We start from the raw sequence: 23,773 nt of genomic DNA, 5'->3' as shown, positions 1-23,773 counted from the left end.
AGATTTGTTTTGTGGCCGAATATATGGTCTATCCTGAGGATGTTCCATATGCACCTGAGAAAAAAATGTGTATTCTGCTATTGGCTGGAGTGTTCTGTACATTGTCTGTTAGGTCTAACTGGTTTGTAGTGTTGCTCAAGTAATCTATTTTTTTCTTGATATTCTTTGTAGTTCTATCTATGAAAATGAACATTTTAACTGTTATTGTAGAACTGTCTTTCTCCAGTTGTCAGTGTTTGCATCATTTGGAGGCTCTGATGTTTGGTGCATATGTATTTATAATTGTTACATCTTAATGGTAAATTGACCCTTTTGTCAATGTATAATGTCTTTCTTTGTTTCTTACTATATTATCTGACTTAAAGTCTATTTTGTCTGATAATAGCATAGCTACCCCAGCTCTCCTTTGGTTACTGTTTGCATGGAATATCTTTTCCATTCACTTTAAACCTCTGTGTATCTTTAGATCTAAAGTGAGTATTTAGACATCATACAATTGGGCTATTTTAAAAATCCATTCTGCTAATCTCTGCCTTTGAATTGGAGAGTTTAATCCATTTAAAGTAATTACTGATAAGAAGGTTTCTGCCATTTTGCTCTTTTCTTTATATCTTACAGCTTTTTTTTCTCAATCCTATATTACTGCCCTCTTCTGTGTTCAGTTGATTTTTTTTGTAATGAATTTTTTTATCTTTAAAAAATTGTCATAAAACACACATAGTGAAATTTGCCATCTTAACTGTTTTTAAATGTATAGTTTAGTAGTGTTAACTATACTCACATTATGCAACAGATCCCTAAACAGTTTCAGTTTTTCATCTCGCAAAACTGAAATTCTACTGCTTGAACTGTAACTCCCCATTTCCCACTGCCACCAGGCACTGACAAAACTATTATTTCTTTTTCTATGAATTTGACTATTTTGATACTTCATATAAGTAGAATCATAAAAAATTTGTCTTTTTGTGACTGGCTTGATTCACTTAGCCTAATGCCCTCAAGGTTATCCATGTTGTGATAAGACCTTCTTCTTTAAGACTGGCTATATAACCCGTTATTACGTATATACCACATCTTATTAATCCATTCATCCATCAGTGGTCATTTGGTTTGCTTCCACCTCTTGGCTATTGTGAGTAATGCAGTGACTGGGAGGTGTGCAAATATTATGGTGTCATGTTTTGATTCCTTTATTTCCTTCTGTATGTATTTATAGCTTTTTTTTGTTACCATGGGGATTATATGTACCCTGAAGTTACAACAATTTAATATGAATTTATACCAACTTCAACTGCACAGAAAGCCTACTCATATGCAGCTCTGTTCCCCTTTTATATTATTAATGTTACAAATTAATCTCTCTACATTGTGAACTCAATAACGTAAATTTATACTTTATGCATAATTTAAATCCTGTAGAAAATAAAAGTGGAGTTACAAACCAAAATTAAAATAATACTCACTTTCATATTTGTCCATGTACTTACCTAAACCACAAATCTGTATATCTTCATGTGGCTCTGATTACACTCTAGCGTCCTTTCATTGCCACCCGAATGACTCACTTTAAGCATTTCTTACAGAGCAGGTGTAGTGGTAGTGAATTCCCTCCTCTTGTTTATCTGTGAATGAATTTTTCCCTCATTTTTGAAGGATAGTTTTCTGGATCTGTAGTTCTCAGTTGATAGTTTCTCATTCAGCACTTTAACTATAACTTCCCGTTGTCTTCTGGCCTTCAAGGTTTCTGATGAGAAATCAGCTAATAATCTTATTTCTCTCTTGCACATGTCAAGTTGCTTCTCCCGTTGCTTTCAGGATTCTCTTTGTCCAAGGCTATTGGAAGTTTAATTATAATGCATATCAGTGTGGCTCTCTTTGGGTTTATCCTACTTGGTGTTTGTTGAATGTATTAGCTTTCTAGAGCTGCAGTAAGGTGCCACAAACTGGATAGCTTAAACAACGGAAATTTATTGAAATATCTCACAATTCTGAAGTCTAGAAGTCTAAAATCAAGGTGTTGGCAGGGTTTGCTTCATCTGAGGGCTGAAAGGGAAGATCTGTTCCATGTCTCTCCCCTAGATTTTGGCAGTGTTTTTCACTCATTGGCTTTTGTTGCTTCATCCCAATCTCTTCCTTCTTCATATGGCATTCTCTCTCTATTCTCTGTTACAAAAATATGTAACATTTTTGCAGGAGGACACAGTTTAACCTATAACAGACCACCCTCTGCTTTATCAGAAATTCATGTTCTTCCCTCATATAAAATACATTCACCCCATTCCAACATTGTAAACAGTCTTAATTATTCTAGCATCAATTCTTTAAGTCCAAACTTTCATATAAATACCAACTCAAAGTCCCAGATCTCATCAGGTATAGGTAAGACTTGGGTATCACTCAGGCTGGGACAAAATTCCTCTCCATTTATGAATCCATGAGTCCAAACAGCAAACCCAAAACCTAGCAGGGCAAATTCTGTTAGATTCTTAATGACTTGAGAATAAATCTGATTGACTGGATGATCTATCCTCCAGTCTTACTGAGGTGGTGGCCCTGCCCCATCAGCCCTGGCAGCTGTGTCACCTGTTGTAATGAAGGGCTTGTCCTCACCCTTTGGAACTCAGGAGGAGTCCTCACCTCATGGAACAGAGGACGAGATGGCTCTGTCTCTCAGGCCTGGGCCCCCTGGGCCCCTGTCTGAACACATCAACCTCTAAAACTGACTTTAGGTTCATTCTTCCCTTTTTTTTTTTTTAAAGATAGCACACATTTGTGACCAAATGGCCTTATTAGTTTGCTTCCTGCCTACAGCATTCCACAATTCCAACAGCCTTCCTTCGTTTCCTCTCATCTCTGTCTCCCCTTACGTTCAAGCTGGGAGTGTTTCTGCTGAGATGATTGATTGGATCCACATGTCACGTGCCCATAATCTTTTGAGAAAACACAGTCCAGCTACACCATAGGTGTCCTCTCTAGAGCATAATAGATTCTCAGTTTATGCAGTATGGGAAGCCTGAGAATTTTCTAAGTCTTCAAGTTCTCGTTCCTTTATGTTTAAAAATTTCTCCTTCTGTTTATCCCTGTCCTCTCATATTTTAATATAAGCAGCAAGGAAAACCGAGTTGTGCCTTCACCTCTTTGCTTAGAGATCTCCTCAGCTAAGTATCCAAGTTCTTGTTCCATCCAGCAGAACACAATTCAGCCAGGTTCTCTACCACTTTATAGCAAGGTTTACCTTTCCTCCACTTTCCAGTAATGGTCTTCATTTCTGTCTGAGATATCCCCAGAAGTGCCTTTAACATCTGTATTTCTACCAATAGTCTTTTCAAGGCAGTGTGTATGTTTTCATTTAAGCGCCTCATAACTCTTACTCCTCTACAAGTTACCCAGTTCCAAAGCCATTCCTACATTTTAGGTATTTGTTACAGCAACACCCTACTATGCAGAACCAAAATCTGTATTCATTTCCTAGGGCTGCAGTAACAAAGTTCTACAAATTAGGTGGCTTAAACAAATCTATTGTCCCAGAGTTCTGGAGTCTAGAAGTGAGAGATGAAGGTATCCTTAGGGTAGATCCTTCTAAGAGCTGTGAGTGAGACTGTTCCATGTCTGTCTCCTAGATTCTGGTAGTTTAGCTGGAAATTTTTGCTGCTCTGTGGCTTCTGCAGCATCACCCCAGTCTCTGCCTTCATCTTGACATGCATTCTCTTTTGTGTTTATCTCTGTACCCTATTTTTCTGTTTTTAATAAGGTCATCAGTCATACTGGATTGAGTCCTACCATAGTGATTTCATTTTGATTTTATTAACTCTATAAAGACCCTTCCTCCAAATAAGATCACATTCTGAGGTACTGGGAGTTACAACTCCAACATATCTTTTTTGGTAGATATAATTCAACCCATAATATTGAGCTTCTTGTATTTGCAGATTCATGTTTTTCATCAGTTTGGGGAGCTTTTGGCCATGTCTTCAAATAATCTTTCTGCTCCTTTCTGTCTCTCTTTTCTTTCTGGGACTCCCGTAATGCATATATTGGTCTACTTAATGGTGTACCTTAGTCTCTGTTCAGGTTCTTTCTAGGCTCATTTCTGTCCTTCTTTTTTCTTCTCAAAGATTTCAGTTGCCCTATCTTCAAGTTCACTCATTCTTTCTTATGCCTACTCACATCTGCTGTTGAAACTCTCTGTTGCATCTTTCACTTCAGTAATTGCACTTTTCAGCCCCAGAATGTCTGCTTAATTCCTTTTTATAATTTCTTTCTGTTGATATTTTCATTTTGGTCCTTTATTTTCCTGGTTTTCTCTACCTCTTTTTTTCACTTAGCAGTTTGAAATATTTAATAGTTACAAAGTCTTTGTCTAGTAAATCTACTTTCTAGGCTTCCTTACAGACTGCTTCTGTCTATTTTGTTCCTTTGAGCCCCATTTCCTGTTTTTTTTTGTATGCTTTCTGATTTTTTGTTGGAAATTAGTCATTTGACTATTATAATTTGGTAACTCTGAAAGTCAGATTCCTACCCACCAGGGTTTGCTGGATTTTTTTCAAGTATGGAGACTGTAGTAGATATTTTGAGATTTTTCCAAACTATCTTTTGCAAAGACTGTTATTCCTTGTGTGCGACCACTGAAGTCTCTGATCCTTTAGCTTGTCTTCAGGAAATATTTTGACAGCTATTTCTCTGAATGCCATGAGCTTGATTGGGTGTTTGCTTGGCCCTCCTTCTACTTTAGATCTTCAACTGCTTTCTTGAGCTCTGACAAAGTTGGCTCATGTGGCTCCCCCACCCCAACCCCAGTGTTTCTGTAAGGGAACAAGGGCTTAGAGCCTCCTGGTCTTCTATTTTGCTGTCATTCCTTTGTTGAGTTTTTCAGTGTTCACTTTGGCTACCCTGTTAATGGGAGAATATGAATAATACCGACTTAGAAATACAAGTTTAGAAGATTTCAAGTAGTTTTTAAAGTAATTTAAATAATCAAGCATTTAATCGTTGGTGTTTTTGATTTGTTTGAGGAACTATTTCTCTTTTTTTTGGTACTATAGGAACTAAAGTAACCAAATATTCATATCTAGTTAAAAGAAAGGCCTAGCTTATTCAATAATGCAGTTATTTCACAAACCCTACTGAAATCATTGATTTAAAGAATTAACAATTCACTTTAAAACCATTAGATGGATGGTTGATGGGAAACTGGACATTCATATAATGCCAAAGTAGCACTGCATGAATTAATTGGTAGCCATTAAGGGGAAAAACATAACTACAATAGAGGAATCAGAATCATCACTACAATCCATAGGTGAATCTTAGCACATTCATAGTGAGTCAGTAATATGTCTCTTGACGTGTACCAACCTGAATATACTTATGATGTATTCTGGCCAAAAAGGTTTGAATCCATCAAATCTGTAGATACAACTTTCAACTTTGGGGAAATTCAGGGGACAGACCCCACTTAATGGAGGGCCAAGCTGAGTAACAGCATGAAGACATAACCACATAAATCCAGGATATAGGGCATTCTGCAGAAAAATAGCCAATTCTCTCCAACAAGACAAGGTTATTAAAAAAATAGGATGGTACTAGATTATAAAAGACCTATTGAGATAACTGGATATAATGTATAGTCAATAATGGTATGGATCAGTTAGAGAAATCTAAACATTGGAAGTACTTGTAGGAATATTTACTGAAATAGGAAAAGAATTGATAGAAAATGCAGGGTATCAAACATTGTATGGTATAGTTTTGCTTTTGGTAACATACTATGAAAAGTTTGTAAAAAAAGATCTAGGAGGATATATATTTATGATTTCTGAAGGGAATGATTTAAAAAAATTTTTTTATGTCTGGGTTAATTTTATATACTGCTTCTGTAATAAAATGTTTCAGATGTAAATTATATAAAACGAGTTTTGTCTAATTACAGTTATAACAGTTCATAATTACATGAGCAGTGCCTGTAATGCATGTGACATTTAAAATTAAGTTTTATTTGAAACTACAGTGCTTTAATCCCTTTATTTCTTAGATAGACAGCCTGGATTTTTTATCTGTATTGAACACAATTGAGGAATTCTATAATAGTGAAGATGGGGAAAATCTGGAAATCCTCTGTCCAGTTCAAGATCAAGCCTGTGTAGCTAAATTTGAAGATGGAGTTTGGTACCGAGCAAAAGTCATTGGTAGGAAATTGCATGCTATTTCTGTAGGGAAATGTTTTGCTTAAAACCATTTGACTTGGTACAGATTAAATCATGGAAGTGATATTATATCTTATCATGTTGCTCTGTCATCCAGCTTTAGAAAGCTAGTACTATTGTCAGGAGATCGATCTTTGGGTCCTTAGATTTCAGTTGACCTGACTGGAACCTAACCATTTTTTTGTTTTCTAATGTCTGCCTTGTCTAAACAGTTAAATAGTGCTAGACAGCTTACACTCCACTCATCAAAGGCAAGTACTTTTAATTCTTTCAGCTGTTTCTTTTGGTATTTACCTGTGTTATTTCTTCTAAATAATATGTAGTACTTTATTGATACGTCAGTCTTAGATATAATCTATTCTTATGCCAGATAAAAGTTTTAGATCTCCTAAAGCTCTTTTGTCTACTCTTTACAGCCCATAGTTGTTTCACAATTTTTAGTTAAATGAATATTCTGTATATAAATATTTTCACTGCTAAGCCATTAAGTATACTTTGTTTAGTTTACTTTCAGTTAATAATTACATCAATTTTCACTTTATTTTCTTTTAATTTATGATTACATTTTCCTAATAGTTCAAAACAATTTTCCACATGTTCAGACTTTTCAGATAATGTTAGTTTTTCTTTTTTTTAATGGTGAAAACATTCTGTTTTTTGTTCCAATTTAAACTGCTTGTCCTTGAGATATATTACACTTCCGTTATTGTGGGTATTTATTTCCCTCTGCAATTACTTCATTGCTTTCCTGTACTGGATTCCTTGCTTTCTGGTCCCATGTTTACCTCTTCAGTTTATTCCATGTTTTTGTGGAGCAGCTTCTTCTGATTGTTTCCTCAGAGAGAGAGAATGAATGGGAGGTAAATTTTGAGGCCTTCTGGGTCTCCTGACTCTAATTTCTTACGTGATCTGATAATTTGGGTAACAAATACTCTTTAAATTCCATCTCATATCCATTTATTTTGTTTAAAACAGTTTCCATTCAGAGACTTGATAAGAGTCTAATGGCTTTGGTACCATTGAGAACATCCTTCTAGCATGAAGATCCTAGTGGAAGTGTGACAGATTGCCTCACCTTCTCACCTTATACTTACAGTAACACGTGTCTTCTCAATTGCTGCAGATGTCCACCACCCTAGGGCCTAAGTTATTTGAAGTGTCCTCTCAGTACCCTGCTTCCACTTCTGCCAGGGAACAGAGAATGTGTATACAAAATTTTACCATTTTGAAATTATATATACTGTATTAGTCTTAAACTTTGAAAGTGATGGCACAACTTTAGTAGCACTGTACAAAGGTGTGCTGAGATAAGCTAAATTCAACTATGTACTTTGAGTATTTTCAGAATGATCAGGATAATAGTCTTTATTCAAACTTTGATATGTTTGAAACTTGCAGGGGTTTCATTGGTATTCTGTTAAATATAGAGCCTAGGCTGACATAGAGGCCTGTCTCTGCTTATTCCTCACAATATCCCCAAAACAAGATGTTTTAAAAATTTTGCAGATACTGTTGTATGAATGACTCTAGGTTGATTACTATATTTTTGCCTTGTTTAATCACCTGTGTTCACGAACAATAAACATTAAATGCATACTTTGTAATTGGTACTTTGCAGAATATTTTAATAGGTGAATCCTCAAAAAAAATTCTTAATGAGATTTGATTCTGTTGGTAAATTTATTTACAGATGAAATAATGAGGCCTATTTGATGAGAAAAAGTAACTTGCTCAGGGTAATATCTTAGAGATATTAATTAGTTTGTTTAGAGTCACATTTAAGTAACGAGTTAAGTTCTAACCCAGTCACTCTACTCAAAGCCTAATTATTTTAGGCCATAGCTGTGTTGTTATCCTGATTTGGTCATCCTTTGGATATCTTTAAATTGTTAGTTTCTCATTCACCAAGTCTGCACAACTATGCGTTATGGTTGGTTTTTTTTAAATTCATGTATTAGGCATTTTTTTTACATTTTAAAAAATACTAACTTTGTTGATCATAAAAGTATTCTAATCGAATTGACTATAGATCAGTCTAAATTTTGCTAGATAATTCTCTGCTTTCCAAGTTTGTGATTTCTAATTTCATAATTGTTGAAGGATTGCCTGGACATCGTGAAGTTGAAGTTAAATATGTGGACTTTGGCAACACTGCAAAAATAACACTTAAAGAAATGCGTAAAATAAAGGATGAGTTTCTGAATCCCCCAGAGAAGGTAATTTACTTATTGTGAACCATAGGGGTAGAATATTAGCACAAATATGAAGGTATTTTTAGAAGTCATTTGCACCATAAAAATGTACCTATAAACAATTTCTGATATATGGACTATAGAAAAGAATTGCTGTAGTTACTATTAAATAATATGTATATTTTAGTAAATCATTAATTGTATGAATGTGTGTATATGTATATATTTATTTGTGTCCTTATAAGTATTTAGTTTGCAGCTTTAAATATGCTATTTTGAAGTACATGTGTAGTAAGAGTATGATATATTATGTAAAAAAAGCTCATTACAGACTTTTACTGTGATCCCAGTTATATTTAAGTATATATAATGTGCAAGAGAAATAGAATCTGAAAGAATAAGTAAAAAATGTATCCTCCTGGACTCCCACTCTCCAGAGATAAGTAAGGCTAAGGGGGCTTATTTTCTAATTCATATACTCCTATGGTATTTAAATTATTATTAAGCAATACTTTTTCATTTAAAAAATGGGTAAAATGTTACTGGAAAAACTTGAAAATACAGATGAGCAAAATGAGGTTAAACGCTCAGAATTATTCAATATTTTTTATGTATATGCTTCTAAGGTGAGTCTCCTTAGAAGTTACAGGATTAGATGCTTTTCTCATTTAATGGTGAATCGTTAGCATCTGTAATTCTTTCCGGGGATGCTTGTTATTCCAGTATTTGAGTGTGCAATAATTCATTCAGCCAAATGCTCTGTTGATTGCAATTATTTGCATTTATAAAGTACTATTATGGATACCTTTGCACATTTGATTATTTTCTAAATATGTATTAAATTTAAACTCAAACAGTTTAGTTTTGTATACTCATAAAGCTTTATTTTAATTCTAATTAGAAATTAAGTTTATTTTTTCTTATGGTGCAATTTTGTTTGATGCAGGCAATTAAATGTAAGCTGGCCTATATCGAACCATGTATAAGGACAGTGCAGTGGTCCAAAAAAGCTAAAGAAAAATTTGAAGAAAAGACTCAAGATAAATTTATGAAATGTTCAGTCATTAGTAAGCTATTTCCATTTTTATTTGTTGCTGTGTTTTAAATAAGAATAACATTGTGTGTCATTTGTCAGATCAATAAATTCAATGTGTCATTTTGGTCTTAATGAGTACTAGTGCAGGATACATAAGACCATGTTTACTTAGGACTGATTTTTGGGACTTCAGGGGTAGTTTTTGCTATGTCTATTTTTTCGCTTTTATCATACTTAACATTAAATGAGTATAAATGGGGAAACTGAGGCTTAGAGATCAACTGCTCAGGGTTACATACCTAGAAATTATGGCTTATCTGTGATAATTTATTCACTTTGTTAATACAAGAAATTTTCCTGAAGAACAGTTCTGTTGAAAAGGAATGTGATTATAGAAATTATATCCTTATTCTATAGAATTTTTATTTCTTCCTTCTCTGATATGAACAGCAAATTAAAGGCCTCTTAGTCCTTGAATAACCTTCACTGATTTTGAGCTGACTGTACCCTAGGTAATTCTGCTTCCCAACTTTCCTTTTGATATTTAGCTTCCCCTTGAATCTCCCCCTCCCATGAGCGATCCATCAAGACGTGACTCTGGGTTTCTTTCTTGACTCCCCCTTTTTCTGTCTCACTTTATTATTTATTACTTACAACATCCAAACACTAGTTGTACCATAGTTATTAGCCTAGACAGTTTGATTTAAGGAGTGCCAAAAGTCCCTGCTCAATCTAAAATATCTTTTGCCATTAACCTGCACAATGATGATACTGAGAGTTTAAGACATTTACAATAAAATGAACTGCCATAGATGAGAAAGGGATCCTCCCATTCATAGGCATTATTACCTTATAAAGCAAGGGATATTTACATTTTAATGAGGAGCAGAGCAGGGAAGATGGTGAAGTTATAGAACATGGGGAAAGTTGGCCCTGTTGGAATAAAGAACGTTATATATTAGACATCTGAAATAAAAGAACTAAAGGGAACACAAGAGGCAGAAGATAAGGACATCAAAGTTTATTGAGGATCAACATTGCTTAGCATTTTATTTCTAGATAATATATCTGGTCCAATGAAAAGTAGAAATTACTGTTAAGCTCTCACAAGAAGCTTTCTAAAATAGATTCTTATAAGTAGACAGTATAGGATGTTCTGCTGGTAATGGTTTATCTTTTACTTGGAATCATCATTCTAACTAGTACCTACCAACCACTAGTTTTTAGCTAGTAGTATAGAAGGTGTAGATATAAACTTATTTCAGTACATTGAAATATGTTTCCCAAAGAAATTCCTCTCATTTATTCAGACACATATTGAGCAGGCTGTCTGCTATGTGCCATAAGTAAGTAAATAAGCACATGAGGTGTAAACTTGATGCAGTAAGTTTAAGAAATAGATCTAATAAAAATAACTAATTTGTTTTCTAAAAGAAATTAAAAGTTATGTGGTTTGTCCTAAAAACAGAGGGATGGGAAAATTTCCAATCTCCAAGGTTCTAGATTGAGTTTTTGTTGTTTTGAACTTTGTGCCATTCTTATAAAAGCTACAGATCTTTGCAAATAGTCACTGGCATGAATTAACTTTCAGTAATTTCTTTTGTCCCCTGGAACTTGATTGAATCCAAAACGTTTAAAAATACAACAATGTATGTCAATTTATTTTTTCTGAATCTCAAAGCTTTACCTGCTATTGGTTCATTATAGAAGAGCATACAATAACTTTAAAATAATAGTTTTATTAATGTGCATATGCTGCAGATAACATCAGCAGTTCTTTTGCATGTGCAAAATGCTACTTTTACCCCAAAGAGAGACTTTGATATTTTTCAGCAAGAAAACACATGTATGCAAAATAAAATAAGTCCATTTTTTAAAAATTGCCTCATTTAGTATGTTTTGCGACATAATTTCTTTCTTTATTTAAACTAATCTTAATGGTTTTACAGAAATTCTGGAAGATAATGTGCTCTTTGTTGAACTCTTTGATTCTCTTGGTACTCCTGGAATAACTCCTACTAGTATTAATGACCAGCTTGTCAAAGAGAGCCTAGCATCTTATGAATCAGGGTAAGTAGACCTGTGAACTTTTATTTTTCATTTATATGTAACACTGTTCACAAAAGGGGAAACTGGTATATCATTCCCCTAAGTTGGGTATCTGCTTAGGCTATAGACTTGGGAGTTTTCCCCTGTTCTTGGGTCAGGACAAATAGAGGGAAAAATAAATGGAGTCATTAGTCTAAGTGGTGAGTAGAGTAGTTTTTCTCTCCATCACTAAGGGCCCCTGAAACCAAAAGTATGGCTCCAAGAGATTGAAGTTGCTTCTAAGAAGAGGTGACTGGCATCTTATATCTAGTTGGAACATCTGCTTGGGCTTGTGCCCATCTGAGAACAGAATTAGGAAGAGAAATGGCAGGATAGCACAGTGGTAGAGTAGCCCACATTCCCATTAGAGAAATGTGGATTATTCCTGGATTCAAGTGGATTCTTTGAAAGAGAACCAGGCTTTGAATCATTGTGCTAATACCAGGACAGGACAGTGGTTGAGTCAATCCTTGAAACAGAAGAGGAGAGTGGTGGTGAGGAGAGGTAGGAAGACTGGGAGCCAGGACAGAGAAGTCCTTCCACAGTGGGGTCTGTACAGTGAGGTGGCCCCAAGAAGTCTTCAGAAGAAATCTTTACATGTCACCTTCAAAAAAGCCATATTCATTAACACCTACACATGGTGCCTGTCAGGGTAAGCCAGGGAAGCAGTGATAGCTAGCAGAAGCCTGCAGTCCTGACTGGGCAGGTGGTTTTGTTCCTCTCCCAACCCTAACACTGGAGGAGCTAGAAGCGGGAGGGAGAGGGCCTGCTATGGGCCCTCAGTAAGAACATAATGTGTTGGACTGAGTGTTCTTGTTTTTAAAGTTAGGATTATTGAGATATAACATATATAATAAATATATACCCTTTCTAGGTACACAGTTATGTATTGATAAACATATTTAGTCATACAACCATCATCACAGACAGAATATGGACTGTTTGCATCACCCCAAAAAGCTCCTTCCTTGTGCACTTTTTTTTTTTAATCCCTCCCTTCTCACCCATCCTCCCCAGTCCCTTTCCCTTTGGTAACCGTTAGTCCATTCTTGGGTTCTGTGATTCTGCTGCTGTTTTTTTCCTTCAGTTTTTCTTTGTTCTAATACTCCACATATGAGTGAAATCATTTGGTACTTGTCTTTCTCCACCTGGCTTATTTCGCAGAGCATAATACCTTCCAGCTCCATCCATATTGTTGCAAATGGTAGGATTTGTTTTCTTCTTATGGCTGAATAATATTCCATTGTGTATATGTACCATATCTTCTTTATTCATTCATCTACTGATGGACACTTAGGTTGCTTCCATTTTTTGGGTATTGTAAATAGTGCTGCAATAAACATAGGGGTGCTTATGTCTTTTTGAGACAGAGAAACTGCATTCTTAAGGTAAATTCCTAGGAGTGAAATTCCCAGGTCAAATGGTATTTCTATTTTGAGTTTTTTGAGGAACCTCCATACTGCTTTCCACAATGGTTGAACTAGTTTACATTCCCACCAGCCGTGTAGGAGGGTTCCCCTTTCTCTACAACCTCGCCAACATTTGTTGTTGTTTGTTTTTGGATGGTGGCCATCCTTACTGGTGTGAGGTGATATCTCATTGTGATTTTAATTTGCATTTCTCTGATGACCAGCGATGTGGAACATCTTTTCACGTATCTGTTGGCCATCTGAATTTCTTCTTTGAAGAAGTGTCTGTTCAGCTCCTCTGCCCATTTTTTAATTGGATTGTTTGCTTTTTGTTTGTTGAGGTGCGTGAGCTCTTTATATATTTTGGATGTCAACCCATTATCAGATCTGTCATTTATGAATATATTCTCCCATACTGTAGGATGCCTTTTTGTTCTATTGAGGGTGTCCTTTGCTGTACAGAAGCTTTTCAGCTGATACAGTCCTACTTTTCATTTTTGCTTTTGTTTCCCTTGCCTGGGGAGATATGTTCATGAAGAGGTCGCTCATGTTTATGTCCAAGAGATTTTTGCCTATGTTTTTTTCTAAGAGTTTTATGGTTTCATGACTTACATTCAGGTCTTTGATTCATTTTGAATTTACTTTTGTGTATGGGGTTAGACAATGATCCAGTTTCATTCTCTTACATGTAGCTGACCAGTTTTGCCAACAGCAGTTGTTGAAGAGGCTGTCTTTCCCCATTGTATGTCCATGGCTCCTTTATCATATATTAATTGACCTTATATGTTTGGGTTAATGTCTGGAGTCTCTATTCTGTTCCACTGGTCTGTGGCTCTGTTCTTGTGCCAGTACCAAATTGTCTTGATTACTGTGGCTTTGTAGTAGAGCTTGAAGTTGGGAAGTGAGATCCCCCCCACTTTATTCTTCTCAGGATTGCTTTGGCCATTTGGGGTCTTTAGTGGTTCTATATGAAATTTAGAACTATTTGTTCCAGTTCGTTGAAGAATGCTGTTGGCAATTTGATAGGGATTGCATTGAATCTGTAGATTGCTTTGGGCAGGATGGCCATTTTGACGATATTAATTCTTCCTAGCCAAGAGCATGGGATGAGTTTCCATTTGTTAGTGTCCTCTTTAATTTCTCTTAAGAGTGTCTTGTAGTATTCAGGGTATAGGTCTTTCACTTCCTTGGTTAGGTTTATTCCTGGTTAGGTATTTTATTCTTTTTGATGTAAGTGTGAATGGAATTGTTTTCCTGATTTCTCTTTCTGCTAGTTCATCATTAGTGTGTAGGAAAGCAACAGATTTCTGTATATTAATTTTGTATCCTGCAACTTTGCTGAATTCAGATATTAGTTCTAGTTGTTTTGGAGTGGAGTCTTTAGGGTTTTTTATGTACAATATCATGTCATCTGCAAATAGTGACAGTTTGACTTCTTCTTTACCAATCTGGATTCCTTGTATTTCTTAGTTTTGTCTGATTGCCGTGGCTAGGACCTCCAGTACTATGTTGAATAACAGTGGGGAGAGTGGGCATCCCTGTCTAGTTCCCGATCTTAGAGGAAAAGCTTTCAGCCTCTCACTGTTCAGTATTATGTTGGCTGTGGGTTTATCATATATGGCCTTTATTATGTTGAGGTACTTGCCCTCTAAACCCATTTTGTTGAGAGCTTTTATCATGAATGGATGTGAAATATATTTTTTAAAGAAAAGATTAACTTTGCTATTAATATGAAAACTGGGATGCAGTAAATCATACCTCAGACTTGTTCATTCATAGATCTAAGCAAATGAATACAAATCGTTTGCAAGCTACTCTTTCTTGGTTTTGTTATTTTTCAGATATACCCTCAAAGATAATTCCCAAAAGCACACTGAAGTGTGGGATCCTTCTCCAGAAGAAATTATTGCAAATGAAGTAAACCACTTAAATCCTGTGTCTGTAAAATCTCTACATAATGAGAATCTCCAATCACTTTATAATAAGGAAGTGCCTGTGCATATCTGTAATGTAGTATCTCCTGAGAAGATATTTGTTCAGTGGTTATTAACAGAAAATTTACTTAATAGGTATAACATTTAAGGAAAACAAGTATTGCATCTGGGTTTTTTTTTATATATGCATATGTTTTTTTCGAAGATCTGAAAGTGATAAATGTAGAATTTTAAAAGCAGAATTATTTCAGCTAAAGAGTCCCTAACAAATGAATTAAAAGTACAGGTATCTTTACTGGTTATTTTTACTGCGTTAGAATTTATTCATTTTACAAGTACTTACCAAGTACCTATTATTTGATAGCAGTATCCTAGCATTGGGAATACAGTGGTAAAAACATTTATAAGTCTTTGCTGTCATGAAGGTTAAATTGTTGTAAAGGGAGAAACAATGAACAAATAAAATATTTAGTAGCCGATTGTGATAAATACAGAAAAATAAGACAGTTGGGGAGGAAAGGAATTTTAGGATGATCAAGGAAACCCTCACAGAGACAGTGTCATTTGAACTGGATCCTGAAGGAGGAGAGAGTTAAGTCATGAGGGTGTCTGGGGGAATATCATCTCAGTAGAGGGAAGAGCTGGTTCAAAGACCCGACAGTGGAAATATGCTTGGGTGTTCAAGGAAGAGCAAGGTATCCAGTGTGGCTGGAGTATGAGTTAGGGACAGTAGAAAACATGTGGCTAGAGAATTATATAAAATAAAAGATTTAGAAAATAAAATATTTTTCTTTACATAGTTTAGAAAAAAAGATGGTAGCTGCTTATGAAAACTCAGAATGGGAACCTGTTAAATGGGAAAATGGTATGCACTGTGCTGTTAAGATCCCAGATAAAAATCAGTGGCGAAGAGGCCAGATCATCAGAACAGTTACAGACACATTGGTAGAGGTAAATGCAGAATTTAAAATATAATTGTGAAAGTGAATGCATTTATATTTTTATCCTGGTGTTATTTAATCCAGTTTTTATTACGGTCTTCAGTTTGCAAAAACATGTTTTGAAGTGTTGTCTTTCCACAGACTCAAAGTTTCTGTTTTCATAGGTCTTGCTGTATGACGTGGGTGTTGAACTAGTAGTGAATATTAACTGTTTAAGAGAACTTCAAGAAAACCTAAAGATGATGAGAAGATTATCTTTGGAATGCTCTCTTGTTGATATAAGGTAGTTTTTAACTGAGTAAATTTTCTCATTATTGAATAGGATTTTAAATGTTTTTCTTCTTGGATTTGTTCTTGTCAGTTTTAATTTTGCTAACATATTCTGAAACTTCATTAAATCTAGTTAAGTTTAAGGCTTTAAGAAGAAGGAATAACACGGAGCCAGGAATTATAGTGGTATTAAGGAATAGATATTGGTGAGCATCACAGGTATGTAGAGAGAATTCAAACTGTTAAATATAAAAAAACTGAGGAACAAAGGCAGATAGAAATAAAATATATTTCATAAGTTTAGAATTTCATGGAAAGCCAAAAATGTGTAAGTTATCAAAAAGTGAACTGGAGAGGATTCTGGGAAATGGCATGGCGTAGTTTTTGAGTCTACTAAGTTCCTACCGTGAGCAACTTGGAGAGCAAAACAAAATACTGAATAGTCAACATCTACATTGAAAGTAGGCAACAGAGTTTCCCCTGATGAATCCACAATTACAAGCAAGTGTTGCGCACCATGCCCTAAATGGACCCTGTGGTATCAACATTTGTGTGGGCGGATGTGGAAAGAAGGCTAATTGGGATTCTAGCTCTGAGAACAGCAGTTAGCAACAGGATTTCACTGGAGCATGCAGGTCAATCTGAGAACAACCAAAACTGAAAAGGGAGTAAAAGCAACATGCTATTCATAGTTGAATGCAAAAGCTCTGTAGGGTACCAAAGTTTCATGGTACTGGAGCCTTCTTAGCCATAAAACCTCTTGAAAGTAAACTGATGCTCTCTTCCATGACCTCACATTGAGGAGAAACTACTGGGAACAGAGCCTAATTGAGCAAGTCTAACAGTGGGGCAAAGGAAAGAAAATATGTGGATAAACATAGGGGAGAGGAACAGCATATCAGAGTATGATGCCATATTTTCTATCACTTTGGGAAAACAACAAAGGAAAGAGTTCTAGAGCTATAAAGCTAGAAAAGCAATTGTGATCCACTCCTCTCTCTGTAAGAGCACAGGCAATTTTACTTAAGATGTGAGCAAAAAAAAAAAATTTTCATTTAAATTCCATACAAATTACAATGAGAAAAAAGACTGGGGACAAAAGTAATATCACTAGAAGCAATTCAAATCCACCAAAAACACATGCTCACAAAACAAAATGAAACTGTAATCTAATATTTCAAAATGAACTAAACATTTTAGAAAATGATAGACACTAATGAACAACATAAAACAGAATTAGAAAAACTCAAAAATAAGACTGATTACATTCAAAAGAAGAGTTTAAAACAGAGATGAGCTCCCTCGGAAAGAACTAGAAATAAAATCATACCAGAAATATAAAGTAGAAAAAAACTCAAAAGCAAATACGTAATAGATAATGCTTTAAGATAAATACAAGATAGAAAGTACAAACTTAAAATTCAAAAAAGAACAAAACACCAAAGATTCAAAACAAAAGATATCTAAAACAGACAAAAAAGACCCAGCATATGTGTAATAGGAGTCTCAAAGAAGAAAACCAAAAGAAATAGAACAAAAAAAAAAATACTGAAAACTGCTGTTCAAGAAAGTGTTCCCAAAATAAAAGACAATTTAAAACTATATACATATATTCAAAGGACACACTGCTTATCTTGGAAAACAATTCAGGAATGCCAACACTAAGAGATTATCTAATTCCTATATAGGAATTTTGTCAAGTCAATTTAAAACACAGTAAATCAATTGTACATCTTTCCTGGAATATATCCTGAGGACAAAAAATCACTGCCCCTGCCCGAACAAATCATCAGCTATTTTCATTAATCCCAAAGTTGGTTGTAATGTTAACTGAACCTACTATTTGTGTATTGTAGGATAAGTGAAAGTAGTGACTAACATACGTATTAAGAAAGGGTGTGGTTGATAGATGACAAAGATGTAAGACTTAGGTTAATTTACCTTGTATTTGTAATTTTGAATTAGAATTATCAGAAACTCATGTGGTATTTTAATTATAAGAAAAATACATGTTTTTTTAGGCTTGTAACATGGAGGATCTAGTAGCAAAGAGCTACGCTGGTGTACAAATTATTGTCTCCAAATACCATTTCCCACTAAAAGAAAAATTAGTGCTCAATGGGAAAACATCTGATTCCAGGTTTGGGGCAGGAAATTTACAATAGGAGCCTAAGATATCTTGTCCTAGCAAAAAAGCAAGAATTCTATAAAAAAATTATTGGGATTATGACAAAAATGAATCAATAAGCAAACCAGAATAAATTTCCACTAACCAAATATGAGACAGCTTGAGCATTAGTAGGATGATAATTATAATGTAGTAAGCATTCAACATGTTTAAATCACTAAGTTCATAAAGTTATTTTTAAAAGCCCTTTATTAGTCAATTTTTTGAGGATTCTAGGGAACTACTTCATTTTGAAAACTGATGAATAAGGGAGATGAGCATTTATCTTGCTTTTCCTGTATAATATTTCAGGGTAATCAAACAATTGATAAGGGGGTGTTGTTTTTTATAAGTGTTCCAACCAACAAAGGAAGAATGATACTAGAATAACACTGTTTTGTAACCCTATAATATAAGGGATCTAGGCAATGATTGTCGGTGGCTGCTAATGTCACAGAAAGAAAATCAGACACCATGTGCCTCCTTATGGAAGTACACAGCACCATCTATGAATACTGCTGCTGAAAAAAGAAAAATGCAAACCTAAGTCTAATCAAAAGTCTAGACTTCACTATGAATTTAAAGGAAATACAAGAGATGGAGGATCATCCTAAACACCATGGGAATGCAATCACCAAATCTAAGCCATAGAAAACAGAGAACAAATGACTCGGTTACTTTTTCAGGAGAAAATTGCAAAGGAAAGAATCAAACTGATTCAAACATCAGGAAAAAATACCACTTGAATGGTTGATATTAAGAAACTAAGATTTTTAGATGTGATATGTTACTGTGGTTATGTTTAAAAATACTTTTTATTGAATAATTGACATACAATATACATTCATTTCATGTGTACAACATAGCGATTCAATATTTATATACATTATGAAATCATTACCACAATAAGTCTATTACCATCTGCCACCATACAAAGTTATTACAGTATTATTGACTATCATCCTTATACTGTAGCATTGCATCCCCATGTCATTGATTTTGTAACTGGAAGATTGTACCTCTTAATCCCCTTCACTATTTCTTCCATTCCTCCCAACCCTCTTTCCACTGGCAGGCACCAGTTCTCTGTAGCTGAGTATGTTTCTATTTGTTTTGTTTTATAGATTCCACATATAAATGAAATCATAATGGTATTTGTCTTTCTCTGACTTATTTAGCATAAGATCTTCTAGGTCCTTTAATATTGCAGCAAATGTCAAGACTTAATTCTTTTTTTTTTGGCTGAATAATATTCCATTGTATATATGTAACAAATCTTTATCCATTCATCTGTCAGTGGACACTTAGGTTGCTTCCATTACTTGACTGTTGTAAATAAGGCTGCAATGAACACATGGGTGCATTGGTCTTTTTCAGTTAGTATTTTTGTGTTCTTTGGATAAGTATCTAGAAGTGGAATTGCTCTTTTGGTGGTTCTATTCTTAATTTTTTGAGGAACCTCCATATTACTTCCCATAGTGGCTGGACCAATCTGCAATCCCATCAGCAGTGTATTGAGGGTTCCTGTTCCTCTACATCCTCACCAGCACTAGTTATTTTTTGTCTTTTTGATAATAGCCGTCTAACAGGCACGGGTTGATATCTCATTGTTGCTTTGATTTTCATTTCCCCAATGATTAGTGATGTGTAGCAGAGCATCTTATCATGTGCCTGTTGGCCATCTGCATGCCTTCTTTGAAAAAATGTCTGTTCGGGTCCACTGCCCATTTTTTAATTGGATTGTTTGGGTTTTGATATTGAGTTCTATGAGTCCTTTATATGTTTTAGACTTTAACCCCTTATCAGGTTTATCACTTGCAAGTATATCCCACCATTCAGTAGGTTGCCTTTTCATTTCATTGATGGTTTCCTTTGCTGTGCAAAAGCTTTTTAGTTTGATGTAGTCCCCTTTATTTATTTTTGCTTTTGTTGTCTTTTCCTCAGGAGACAGAGCCAAAAAAGATCTCTTAAGACCAGTGTTAAACAGCTCACTGCCTGTGTTTTTTTCCAGGAATTTTTGTGATTTTGGGTCTTACATTTAAGTCTTTATTCTATTTGAGTTAATTTGTGTGTATGGTGTAAAAAAGTGGTCCAGTTTTATTCTTTTGCATGTAGATCTCCAGTTTTTGCAACACCATTTTTTTAAGAGACTGTCTTCCCTCATTGTATATTCTTGAATATAGCTTTTTTGTCATAAATTATCTTTTTGACCATGTAAACGTAGGTTTATTTCTGGGCTATTCTGTTCCATTGTTCTGTGTCTATTTTTGTGCCAGTACTGTATTGATTACTATGGCTTTGTAGTATAGTTTGAAATCTGGACACATGATACCTCCAGCTTTGTTCTTCTTTTCCAAGGTCACATTAGGTATTTGGGTTTTTTTACTGGTTCCAGCCAAATTTAAGGATTATTTGTTTTAGTTCTGTAAAAAACACCATAGGTATTTTGATAAGGATTGCATTGAATTTGGGGATTGCTTTGGATAGTATGGACATTTTAACAATATTCTTCCAGTCCATGAGCATGATATATCTTTCCATTTATTTGTGATGTCTTCAATATCTATCATCAATGTCTTAAAAGTCCTCACAGTGCAGGTCTTTCACCTCCTTGTTTAAATTTATTCCTAGGTATAATGTTTTTGTTGCAGTTGTAATGGATTATTTCCTTAATTTCTCTTCTTGGTAGTCCATTACTAATGTATACAAATGCAACAGATTTCTGTATATTGATTTTGTTTCCTGCAACTTTATTGAATTCATTTATTAGTTCTGATGGTTTTCTGGTGGAGGCCTTAGGGTTTTCTATATACAGTATTGTATCCTCTACAAATAATGACAGTTACTTCTTCTTTCTTTCCAATTTTCATCCTTTTATTTATTTTTGTGCCTGATTGCAATGGCTAGGACTTCCATACTACATTGAATAAAAGTGGTAAGGGTGGACATCCTAGTCTTGTTCCTGATCTTAGAGGAAGAACTTTAGCTTTTCACCATTTTGTTTGATGTTTGTTAGTTGTGAGTCTAATATATGGGCTTATTATGTTGAGGTGTGTTCCCTGTATACCCATTTTTGTTGAGTTTTTTTTCATAATAGATGTTGAATTTTCTCAGGTGCTTTTTCTGTACCTTTTGAGATTATATGATTTTTAACCTCAGCTGATTATCTCATGGGGGGTTCTCTTAAATGTAACTAGTTGTTTTTCTTGAGCTGCTTTTAGGATTCTCTGTCTTTCATTTTTAACTTTTTTTTATATCATCAATCTACAATTACATGAGGAACATTATGTTTACTAGACTCCCTGTATCACCAAGTCCCCCCCACATACCCCATTACAGTCACTGTCCATCAGCGTAGTAAGATGCTATAGAATCACTATTTCTCTGTGTTGTACAGCCCTCCCCATGCCTCCCCCTTACATTATGTCTGCTAATAGTAATGCCCCCCCTTTTTCCCCCCTTATCCCTCCCTTCCCAACCACCCTTCCCAGCCCTTTTCCCTTTGGTAACTGTTAGTCCATTCTTGGGTTCTGTGATTCTGCTGCTTTGTTCCTTCGGTTTTTTTCTTTGTTCTTATACTCCACAGATGAGTGAAAGCATTTGATACTTGTCTTTCTCCACCTGGCTTATTTCACTGAGCATAATACCCTCTAGCTCCATCCATGTTGTTGCAAATGGTAGGGTTTGTTTTCGTCTTATGGCTGAATAATATTCCATTGTGTATATGTACCACATCTTCTTTATCTATTCATCTACTGATGGACATTTAGGTTGCTTCCATTTCTTGGCTATTGTAAATAGTGCTGTGATTAACATAGGGGTGCATATATCTTTTTCAAACTGGGATGCTGTATTCTTAGGGTAAATTCCTAGGAGTAGAATTCCTGGGTCAAATGGTATTTCTCTTTTGAGTTTTTTGAGGAACCTCCATACTGCTTTCCACAATGGTTGAACTAGTTTACATTCCCACCAGCAGTGTCAGAGGGTTCCCCTTTCTCCACAACCCCGCCAACATTTGTTGTTGTTTGTCTTTTGGATGGTGGCCATCCTTACTGGTGTGAGGTGATATCTCGTTGTGATTTTAATTTGCATTTCTCTGATGACTAGCAATGTGGAGCATCTTTTCATGTGTCTGTTGGCCATCTGAATTTCTTCTTTGAAAAAGTGTCTGTTCAGCTCCTCTGCCCATTTTAAAATTGGATTGTTTGCTTTTTGTTTGTTGAGGTGCATGAGCTCTTTATATATTTTGGATGTCAACCCATTATCGGATCTGTCATTTATGAATATATTCTCCCATACTGTAGGATGCCTTTTTGTTCTATTGAGGGTGTCCTTTGCTGTACAGAAGCTTTTCAGCTTGATACAGTCCCACTTGTTCATTTTTGCTTTTGTTTCCCTTGCCTGGGGAGATATGTTCATGAAGAGGTCGCTCATGTTTATATCCAAGAGATTTTTGCCTATGTTTTTTCCTAAGAGTTTTATGGTTTCATGACTTACATTCAGGTCTTTGATCCATTTCGAATTTACTTTTGTGTATGGGGTTAGACAATGATCCAGTTTCATTCTCTTACATGTATATGTCCATTTTTGCCAGCACCATCTGTTGAAGAGACTGTCATTTCCCCATTGTATGTCCATGGCTCCTGTATCATATATTAATTGACCATATATGTTTGGGTTAATGTCTGGAGTCTCTATTCTGTTCCACTGGTCTGTGGCTCTGTTCTTGTGCCAGTACCAAATTGTCTTGATTACTGTGGCTTTGTAGTAGAGCTTGAAGTTGGGAAGCGAGATCCCCCCCAACTTTATTCTTCTCAGGATTGCTTTGGCCATTTGGTGGTTCCATATGAATTTTAGAACTATTTGTTCCAGTTCGTTGAAGAATGCTGTTGGCAATTTGATAGGGATTGCATTGAATCTGTAGATTGCTTTGGGCAGGATGGCCATTTTGACGATTTTAATTCTTCCTAGCCAAGAGCATAGGATGAGTTTCCATTTGTTAGTGTCCTCTTTAATTTCTCTTAAGAGTGTCTTGTAGTTTTCAGTGTATAGGTCTTTCACCTCCTTGGTTAGGTTTATTCCTAGTTATTTTATTCTTTTTGATGCAATTTTGAATGTAATTGTTTTCCTGATTTCTCTTTCTGCTAGTTCATCGTTAGTGTATAGGAAAGCAACAGATTTCTGTGTATTAATTTTGTATCCTGCAACTTTGCTGAATTCTGATATTAGTTCTAGTAGTTTTGGAGTGGAGTCTTTAGGGTTTTTTATGTACAATATCATGTCATCTGCAAATAGTGACAGTTTGACTTCTTCTTTACCAATCTGGATTCCTTGTATTTCTTAGTTTTCTGATTGCTGTGGCTAGGACCTCCAGTACTATGTTTAATAACATTGGGAGAGGGGGCATTCCTGTCTTGTTCCTGATCTTAGAGGAAAAGCTTTCAGCTCCTTGCTGTTAAGTATGATATTTGCTGTGGGTTTGTCATATATGGCCTTTATTATGTTGAAGTACTTGCCCTCTATACCCATTTTC

The 23,773-nt window shown here is 35.2% G+C and overlaps 1 protein-coding gene across 1 annotated transcript in view; it reads left to right on the top strand.

Moving 5' to 3' along the window:
* Window positions 1-23,773, top strand: part of RNF17 (ring finger protein 17) — a 111,556-nt gene that overhangs the window by 39,234 nt on the left and 48,549 nt on the right. Inside the window, exons 16-22 of the mRNA XM_057490477.1 lie at window positions 6,032-6,185; window positions 8,304-8,419; window positions 9,342-9,462; window positions 11,381-11,501; window positions 14,770-14,997; window positions 15,663-15,813; window positions 15,968-16,086. Of these exons, the coding sequence (XP_057346460.1) occupies window positions 6,032-6,185; window positions 8,304-8,419; window positions 9,342-9,462; window positions 11,381-11,501; window positions 14,770-14,997; window positions 15,663-15,813; window positions 15,968-16,086 (1,010 nt within the window). The remainder of the gene's footprint in view (window positions 1-6,031; window positions 6,186-8,303; window positions 8,420-9,341; window positions 9,463-11,380; window positions 11,502-14,769; window positions 14,998-15,662; window positions 15,814-15,967; window positions 16,087-23,773) is intronic.

The sequence above is a fragment of the Manis pentadactyla genome, chromosome 2 (genome assembly GCF_030020395.1).
Source record: "Manis pentadactyla isolate mManPen7 chromosome 2, mManPen7.hap1, whole genome shotgun sequence".
NCBI classification, from domain to species: Eukaryota; Metazoa; Chordata; class Mammalia; order Pholidota; family Manidae; genus Manis; species Manis pentadactyla.
Note: the sequence above shows the minus strand (reverse complement) of the source record. Positions and strands in the feature narration are given on the sequence as shown.